Here is a 10,215-nt window from a genome sequence, read left to right on the forward strand (position 1 = left end):
TCATGAGATCTGATGGTTTTATAAGGGGCTTTTTGACTTTTTGCTTGGCACTTCTTCTTGCCATCATATGAAGAAGGATTTGTTTGCTTCCCCTTCTGCCTGAATGTTAAGTTTCCTGAGGCCTCTCTAGCCATGCTGAACTGTGAGTCAATTAAACCTCTTTCCTTTATAAATTACCCAGTCTCATGTATGTCTTTGTTAGCAGCACGAGAAAGAACTAACACAAGGTTTAAATCTCACATTCCTCATTATTCAGAAATGTTTCAGTGCTTTGTAAAGCCACATTGGCAATCTACATAATGTGAAAATTATGCTTCTGATATTAGGAGTTAAAACCTTACGCCCTCCTTTTTAAATGGAAATTTTAATTGAGATAACTGCAGATGCATATACAGTTGTAAGAAATAAAAAAGTTCTGTGTGCCCTTTACCCTGTTTCTCCATTTTGCAAAACTATATATAACATCACTACATTTAATAAAACTATATATAATATTTTCTTTCTTTTTTTTTTTGAGATGAATTTTTGCTCTTGTTGCCCAGGCTAGAGTGTAATGGTGTAATCTTGACTCACCACAACCTCTGCCTCCCAGTTTCAAACAATTATCCTGCGTCAGCCTCCCGGGTAGCTGGGATAACAGGCATGTGCCACCACGCCTGGCTAATTTTGCATTTTTAGTAGAGACAGGGTTTCACCAAGTTGGTCAGGCTGATCTTGAACTCCTGACCTCAGGTCATCCACCTACCTTGGCCTCCCAAAGTGCTGGGATTACAGGTGTGAGTCACTGTACCTGGCCCTATTCTTAGTTTATTTCCTTGGAATATACTAATATATTACTTTTCTACCCCACCCTGACCTATGGAATACGGAAAGTTACTGAGTCTTCATAATTCTTGTCAATTTATAATTCTTACCAAGTGCTATTTACTTTATATGTAGATTGTGAGTTCTGACTCACCACTGACAGCTAATAATAGTGGCAATTCAATTGCCTATTGTATATCCTTGCATTAGATCTCAGCACATATAATTCCACATCTTCCCCTCTCTGCTGAGTGACAAACCATCAGGGAAACTTGATATATTTACTTGCCCATGGTTTCTCCAAGAATGGGTTGCAGTATTTCTGTAAGATAACTGCCCCTTTGATCTATCTTCTCATTCATGTAAACATTCACCATCATTCCTAAATCTCTGGTCATACTGTTTTAGGAAATAGCACTCCTACAATTTATTGATGAGGGGAATGCAAAAACGAGGTTTCATACACCGAACTTGTGTAATTTAAAGCATTTCTCTTAGCTCCAGATTATTTCTCTAGATGCTCAAGTATTTAAAAGTGTAAACTATAGGTTAAATTACTCACTGGCAGCTATGTAAGATCAGAGTCACAGACCTGGAATGCTGGGCTTGGCTTCCAAGGAAACAAGCTGTATTAAGGAAGACATATAAATAACAGACCCACAGCCCTTGTGCCAGCCAGGTCAAATGAAAATGTTGCAGCTGATGAGTAGGTAAGTGAAAAAGATCCTTTATCAATGGCATTGTTCTGCACTACCCACAAATGTAGAAAAAAAATGTATCAAGTAATTGATATTTTGCTGCCACAAACACTATTTGTGTGTGGGCATTTATACTCATAATCTAGAAATTTCAAGTTTCCAGTGGTGGCAACAAGTAGTAAAATTAACTAATTTGAGGATCGTTTAATTTTCTTTCATTATCCACTTTTTGGTTTTGTAATAGAAAATTTTGACATAGCAAATGAAGGAATGGGAAGAAAAATAGCAAATGAAGGAATAGGAAGAAAAATAAGGAAGAAAACAAAATAAGACAGAGTAAGTAAGTCAGAGTAAATTTTTTTTGAGGCTCTAGTCTCACTCTGTCGCCTAGGTTGGAGGGCATGACATGATCGTAGCTATTGGAGCCTCGACCTCCAAGACTTATGTGATTCTCCCATCTCAGCCTCCTCAGCAGCTGGGACCACAGGTGCACACTACCACGTCCAACTAATTCATTTTTATTGTTTGTAGAGATGGGATCTCCTATATTGACCAGGCTGCTCTTGAACTTCTGGGCCCAAGGATTTATCCCAACTCGGCCTCCCAATGTTCAGATATATATAATTAAAAGTTGGATCCATAAAAAAAAATCATCTTTCAACTTATCAAGAGATCTTTCCCAGCATCTTAGTACAAGGTAACAACTAATTATCTGAGTCTTTTTAGGTTTCATTTGCTATCACAAATTAGACTTATGCCATCTACGTGTACAAAGGGAATTTTATGTTTGCTTAAGACTAGTTACTTTTTCATGCTTTATGATTATTATTCATATTATTACTGTACTACCAGTGAAGGATATCAGTAATAATGCAAATTCTAGAATTTACTGTTTAGAGAATCTGTTCATTTAACTGCTACCCCTCAAAAACAAAGTAAAAAATAACACAAAACAAACAAAACATAACAAAACACAAAACAAAATTCAGAGATAAAACACTCTACTTATATGTACCTCATTTAAATGTAGTAATTTGCTTCAGTAATGTAAATGACAAATAAAAAAATGCAGAATTCTTAGGAAGAATATATCTTTTAAAAAAGTAATCATTACATAATAGGCCTGACCACTTTATTTAAGATTATTGTGATGTCTTTCCATAGATGTCGTGTTTAAACTGGCAGCATCCAGGGACACTGATTTACTCAGATGATTGGTTGACCAGCCCTAATCCTTTCACTTGGGATAGCTGGAGCTTCATGGAATTAATAGCTGGTCCCTGACGGTTACAGGGGCAAATAATAAAAGAAACTGACATCTTTTCTCAAATGAGAAAATCACAGTCCCACTTCAAACACAGACGTTAAACTTGCTAACTAAGTAGTTTATAAACTCTTGTAATTCAAAGAAAAGTAACCCTTGAACAGTCCACAAATGGCTGTCAGATTACAAAGCTGGATACAGCGTTGCTATAGCAAACTGCTTATTTAGTGTTCCAAAGCAGCTACCCCACATTATTTGCTGCAGACAGGTCTTTATTTCAACCACATTTAATTTTTACAGGATATAATAATACCCTGCACATTTCACACAGTGCCTGGAGCACTTTTGATTTTTCTTTGCTTCTCTGGAAAAGCACTCAGTTGAAAAGACTGAACTGTGGCCTATGGGCTGGAATTCATCAGTTCCTTATTTTAGCAGTTTGAATTCTCCGTTAATGATTTTGCCCATTAGCAGCTAATCAAACAGTTTAGCTAAGGCTGGGAAGAAATGTTTTGCTATATTCACACACAAAAGGAACTAGAGTAAGGAGAAAATAAACTTCTATGCCATCAATCAAAATTAAGGGAATGCAAATAAATAATAGCAACTGAAGGAAGATATGAAATATAATGTTGCAATTATATAAATTAAGAAGCTAGAGAGAGAACTGTAGGTTTTCATGCAAAAATATAAGTGAAAATGTAACCTCAATATTAGAAAAGCAAAGACATATCCTACAAAGGCCAGAGGCTCTCAATGGAATATAACTTATACGTTAAAAACACTTACTTCTGAAAATACACACATTGTAAAAAGCCCCTGTGAGGCAGGAAAAGAGGTGGGCAGACAAAAAAAATTCAGTATTGCCATTTAGTGTCATTTTAGGCCTTGAACTATAGATACCACAAATAGATATGGAAAAAACAACAACAACAACAAAAAAAACTAGGTATCATATACCCAGGCTCTGGATTCTATTCAGTCAATAAGCTCATTGGGGACAAGTGACTTAAAAAAGTACATTTGCTACTTAACAATATAAGGTAACTATTAAAGCCTCACTTTTTAGGCAAGGGACTGAGAATCAGGGAGTTCAAACATCTTGATGCAAGTCTCAAAAATAGGAAACGGTAACTGAGATTCAAATCCAGTCCTCCTATCTTCAAAAAATGTGATTTTCTCTTACTTGGATTGACTTGACTGAATTGGTAAATCTCCTACTCAATGTGTATAGTAGAAGAGATGAAATAATAGTCACATAACCAAGAAGAATTAGAGAAACTAGCATAAAACTGGAAGAGAAAGGCTCCAGTAAAGTGCGAAATGGCGATATGAAAGAGAGGCAGGACCGAAACAGTCTTTGTTGCAGAACTCCTCATGGTTTTCCCTCAGACATGAAGGTACTAAAGTAACAGACACTTTTGAGTTCTGTACTCCAGGGCCAGTTAAATCCTAAGTTATGAAAGACATCGCAGATGTTGAAGCAGAACCCAGGCAGATATCTTAACTGAGGCTCCAGAAAACTAGTGAAGCAAATCTTGGACTGACTTTTCTACAAGTTAGGGAGCAGATGGATTTTTAAAACAATAGATATTGGCAAAATTCCACAAAGTGTTGATAAAGAGATGGTTTGTGAGCTATCTGGGGGGAGGAGGGAAGAAGATTCCTAGAGGGCTATGAGTTCTCTACAAACAAAACTTGCGAAACCAACCATTCAACTATTCAAATTTTATAAACAGCATCTATGAAGATATAAAAGGCATGCTTATCAAATACAATACAAAGCTGGGAGATCTAATACAAATTCTTTAGCTAATTCAAGTTAAGATAATACCTGTAAATTGAAACAATGTTAAATCTAATAAAGTGAAACATCATTGGAATAAATCCCTGAATTCAATATTTTTAAAACAGTGCATAAGCATAAACTTCCAGTAAAAATATCAGCACAATTTTTGACACACATTTGAAGATTTTTGTAGATTACAAATTCCATATAAGGCAACACAGTGATATAACTGCTAAAAAATAAGTGAATACAATTCTCTTATACCAACAGAAATGTAGAATACACGTGTAATCAAAAGAATTAATTAAAACACTAATCAAATAACATGTGAGGTATTGTGACTTCTAGGTGAAACACTTTAAAGGGAGAGAAACCAAAATTCCTTCAGTTGAAATAAATCATGTCAGCATGAAGATTGGTTGAGAGCTTGGAGAATATTCAGTTCTTTCTTCAAATATGCAAATAAATGACATGGATAAATGGGAATGAATTCATCAGTTATAGGACTCATATTTAGGTAAAATAATGAAGAACTTTATAACATCTAGATAAGTTCCATAATTGGAAAGCATGTCTCATATCTAGGGAATTTCTTGGCATTGAAAAAAATTAAAGCACTGCATGGTGATTGAAGGTGCTGCAGCAGAGATGTGTACATTAGTTGGGAGGCTGGAGATAAGCTCCCTGATGGACACTTGCTGTTTTGGGTGTACAGTGTTTATTGTTCCATTTTGTGCTAATGAAACCTCAACGTTTTTAGTAGAGCCACCATTCTGAGCTCCACTCTCAGTCCACAGCTTCAGATGACGTTGACTGTACTCCCACATTCTGTGGGTAGAACAAAAGACTCAGGCTAAACCAAAGGCTCAATTGTATTTCTCTGCCCAAAATAATTGGCTTAATGGACAATGAGACATAATCTAGGTCAGACCAAGGAATGCTGTAAAGACTAATTTTAGTGAGTTTATGTTGACTTATTAGGCATATAGACTATCTCTTCTGTGACATTAGGATGACAATGTGAACTGAATCTGCAAATGGAGAGGAGCGACAGAAATGACTCAGGGACTGTGAATGGAGCCACTCTACAGAAAAATGAGCTGTGAAATAGATTCTAATGATGTCATTGGGCTACTATATCCCTTGAAATTTCCACTTATACAAACTAATTTCCTCTGTTCCTAAATTAGTTTGTATTGAGTTTTCTCTCTCATGTGTAACAGAATGAATCTGAAGTGACACTACTTCCAAGATCCCTTCAAACTCCATGTGAAGAAATGATAAACAAAATAGGAAATACAACTTCTAATATCTAAAAGTTAGGGGCAAGGCCCATAGCTTAGTTAAGTGGGTATATGATTTGAGTTCTGCATGGTACACCCCAACTATAGCTCAGATACATGAAAGAAAGGCCAAGAAGCACTTGAGCGTGGTGGTGATTTTAAGACAAAAACCTAGGAACAGCTATTACTGAGGCAAAAGCTACCCAGTTCCTGCTGGGAGGCATTTCAAGTTTAAAGAGCTCTAGCTGCCATGCTGCCCTAACACCAGGGCAGACAAGAGACTCTTTAAAGTTTCATCACACCCTACTGGCAATAGGCATTTATTATTTCAGCTAGAAGAGAAGCTTGTTAAAGTAGCAATACTGAAGTAAGGGAGAAAAATGGAAATCAAATTGAGAAAGGGAGTGACTATCATCTTTCAAGAGGACAGAGGATTATCATCATTATTTTGGTTGCCATGTTTATTTAGCATGGTTAAGTCAAAGAATAAGGGCTAATCATGGTTACCAGGTGGGAATGAAGAATAGTAGTATTTATAAAGAAAGCTGATACAATGATATCGAAGGAGCTTTGAGTACTAAGTATTCATCAGGAATTATTATTAATTTTAAGTACTGTTTGATATTTAAAGAATGATCACAGCTTATGAACTATGGGATATGGAGTGCTTTAATTTGATTTAGAGCACGTCCTGGTCTTACAGAACCTGTACTTTTGTGAACCTCAGAAATATCAGAATGGGAAAGATTTCAAGGAAAATTAATATAGGATTTCTCACTATGAAACAGTGGTAACAAGAAGAATAGAGTTTCCACCTAATTTTTAACTTGTATTGTCCCTCACCTGTATATCATAAATTCCACAGGAAGGGACTTTTTCTTTGTTATTATAAGCCTTGGATTTTTAATGAAGGACAACTATATACTTCATCCAATTTATAGAATGTGACTTAGGAATGATGGCCATGCATTACTATACAAAGAATAGAGCCTGAATCTAATTTGTTCTTTGAACAAATACAAATTTATTTTCCTAAAAAATAACTAACACAGTAATCCACTTCTAATTCTACTCAGAGAGCTGCGTGCCAGAAAAGAATTTCCTTGCAACTATGGCTTGCAAATCTTCTAGGGGCCAACAGGCAATAAATACCAAGAAGGGAGAAGAAAAGAGAGAGGAAAAATATTTTTACATCTGAAAGAGTGATGAAGAAGAGAGAAGAAACAGAGATTGAGTAAAATCAGCAGTTTGCCCTGAAGACGTCTTGCATGCTTAATCACACCCTTTAGTCGATGTCATTTATCAGGGTAAATACTCTGGGGCTTTGGCAATGAAACCTGAATCTATTTCCATAGGATCCTGGTTACCTAGATGCTACCACAGCCAGATATGCAACAGAAAATGCTCGTAGGTGGTTTCTGTTTCATAGTCTTATTTCATCTCCCACCCTAAACTGGCCTTTATACGTCAATTTTTCTATTAAACTATTCCAACCTCTGCTGTTTACTTGGAATGAATAACATATTAAAATGGAAAATTGGCTTTTGTCCAATTTAGCTTTCGCCAGCTGAAACAGTATCAATGGGAGAAAATGGTGGTGTAATTTTCTCCTCTGGTAAAATATGGCTAGAAATCCATGCAGAAAATGTAGCAATATTCATTAAAGTGAAGAATATGCTACCATGAATAGTAAGTTTGTTTTTAATAGCACTTGTTAAAATACCAGTAGATGTTCAATAATGACTAAGACTATGTAACAGAGATGTATGAATGAGAATGTTGAGTTTGATTATTTACTTTGAACTCTGAAATGATCTTTTTCAGATTCCATTTTCAAGTGTGACAACTGGAAAGGACAATTAAACAGTAACAAAGCTACCAATCTATTCTGAAATGCTGATTGAATTCCATCTTCAACTGCACAAAGAAAACTAGATATATGCATATGTGACAGAACCTGGTTAAACATAGGTTCAATGAACGGCTCTGAAACGAGAGAAACAATTGAACTATACATGTAGATCCTCAATTTTCCAATGAGACCCCATAGTTATACATATGAAAAGAGAAGATTCACTAGGTTTAATTGACAAAAGATTTTCAAATTTATCTCCCTGTGCAAATTTGTAATATAAGAAGTGAATAAATGGATATTCATTATCTAAAAGAATTAAAATAACCTGCTAAATTGTGGGGCAAGCTTTTAAAAATACAATCACGAACATGCTTACAATTCTATTAAAAGCAGTATTGCAAAGTGGCTAAGTGAGTCAACTCTGGAGTTAGATGCGAAGCAACTGAAGCCTGGCTTTGCCACTTGCTAATTTGGGCACAATGACTTAACTTCTCTTGGTTTCTACATCTGTAAAACCTGAATGATGGTGACTCAGAGGAAACACTCAATAACTCTTCAACATTTTTACTAAAAATCCCTCTGAGAAGGTAGGAAAGGAAAATCCAGAGGATAAAGCAGGAGTAATAGACAGTCCTAGAGTTATTCTTAAATCTTTGATATTCATGAAAAGACAAATTTGAGGAATAAAATTAGTCTATATTAAAACATAAAGGCCAAGTTGCCATTTCTTCACATGTAGTGGCCAAACTGCCCCAACCACAGTGTCCAGAACAATGGCCTTAGCATAGTTCTATACCCAGGACATGAAAATAACAAAAGTGTGTTGTTATAGTCAACCAGTAACCTTTCTTAGTTAATTACTTATCATGAGCACTCTTCCTGAAGTCGAACATTTTCAGTAAGGTACTGACTTAACTATCTTTAATGTTATTCTTTTTAGGAAGTGACGATCACTTCACTTCCTGACGTCAAAGGAGGGAAGATGGTAAGTGGGTAGAATCACAGACTGTTACTTCTTTCCAAAAGCTATTTGGTGAAACTACTTTGTATTAAAACACACAAGACTTCCTCTCTGCTACTTACTACAGTCAGACATTAAAAGGACAAATATATTTTGCTCATAAAAATCAAATTCTAAAAAATCTTTATAGCTCTCTCACCATTATTCTTAATTTAATAAAAAAAAGTACACAATTTTTGTTTTCATTTGCTTATTGAAGAAAAAATACTACTTACTTTCCAGCCCAGACATGGTCACCTCTGTGGAAAATCACCAGGTTATTCTTAGGGTCTACAGCCACCCCAGAAACCTGGCCTGGCAACAGGTATACTCCAGGCCAATCCAGTGCCTCTTCCACGTGGAAATCTAAAAGATACATCCACAGATTTAGTGTAAAAAAGAAAGGTCGATTGCCTCATGAGGATTCACAATAGTTATAAGAAGCTCATGCGATAACATCACTAGACGCAAAGAAATAAAAGGAAGACAATCAAGCCATGCTCTACATAAGTCATACCACATGCACATTCCAAGTAGCCTTCTGAGTGATAAAATGAAGTGACTGGGAACTTGTATTAGGACTGTTTTCTTTTCCTTTTGATAAGATGCCTGTAAAGCCAGCTAACTCGTCATTAAAGGGTAAATTTGAGACGGCCTTTTTCTTGACAAGATTCTTACTTTAATCTCTTTGGAAAATATGACAACATAGATGGCATTTTAATACAAAGCTTTTCGTGAATAGGAAGAATGGGCAATAAGCCTGGAACTCTGTGTTCTTATGTCTCTCTCTTTATCTATCTATCTATCTATCTATCTATCTATCTATCTATCTATCTATGTATCTATCTATGTATCTATATCTATCATGTCCTGAGTAAATTCTGGATAATCAATATTAAACAGCTCCCATAAGAAATCATCCGTTGATTATTCCTTGTTACAAAGAACTAAGTTATTGATTTCATCCTCCTAACTTCTTATAGTGATACTATAAGAATAGGACTCTCACTCTTCATATTTTGTTTCCTAAAATGAGAGAAGAAAAATATGACAGAAACTCTGTGACTGAATGGTTTCCAAATTATTCTTATTTCTTATCAGAATACATCTGTCTTCAGAGAATATCTGGGTTTGTGTGTGTAGGTGTTTTGAGACAGGGTCTCACTCTGTCTCCCAGGCAGTAGCACCATCACAGCTCACTGCAGCCTCAACCTGCTGAGCTCAAGAAATCCTCCTGCCTCGGTCTCCTGAGTAGCTGGGACAACAGGTGTGCATCACTATGCCCAGTTAATTTAAGAAAACAATTTATTCTAGAGACGGCATCTCACTGTGTTGTCCAGGACGGTTTCCAGTTCCTGGGCTCAAGTGATCCTCCTGCTTCAGCCTCCCAAAGTGTGGGGATTATAGGTGTGAGCCACCGTGGCCAGCCTCATTTGTGTTAATCGCTTTTATAAACATGCTCACGAATAAAGGGGTGTATATATCTATACTAATTGAGGATATAGAGTTATGAAGATCACTG

At 36.0% G+C, this 10,215-nt stretch overlaps 1 protein-coding gene across 11 annotated transcripts in view; it reads right to left on the reverse strand.

The window, feature by feature from the left end:
• PAM (peptidylglycine alpha-amidating monooxygenase) overlaps positions 1 to 10,215 on the reverse strand; it is a 290,725-nt gene that overhangs the window by 38,738 nt on the left and 241,772 nt on the right. For all 11 annotated transcript variants that reach the window (XM_032275516.1, XM_032275511.1, XM_032275502.1 and 8 more), the window contains one exon: positions 8,930 to 9,059. In XM_032275516.1, the coding sequence (XP_032131407.1) occupies positions 8,930 to 9,059 (130 nt within the window). The remainder of the gene's footprint in view (positions 1 to 8,929; positions 9,060 to 10,215) is intronic.

Source organism: Sapajus apella, unplaced genomic scaffold, assembly GCF_009761245.1.
Source record: "Sapajus apella isolate SASKATOON/1434 unplaced genomic scaffold, GSC_monkey_1.0 scaffold1, whole genome shotgun sequence".
Taxonomy (NCBI): Eukaryota; Metazoa; Chordata; class Mammalia; order Primates; family Cebidae; genus Sapajus; species Sapajus apella.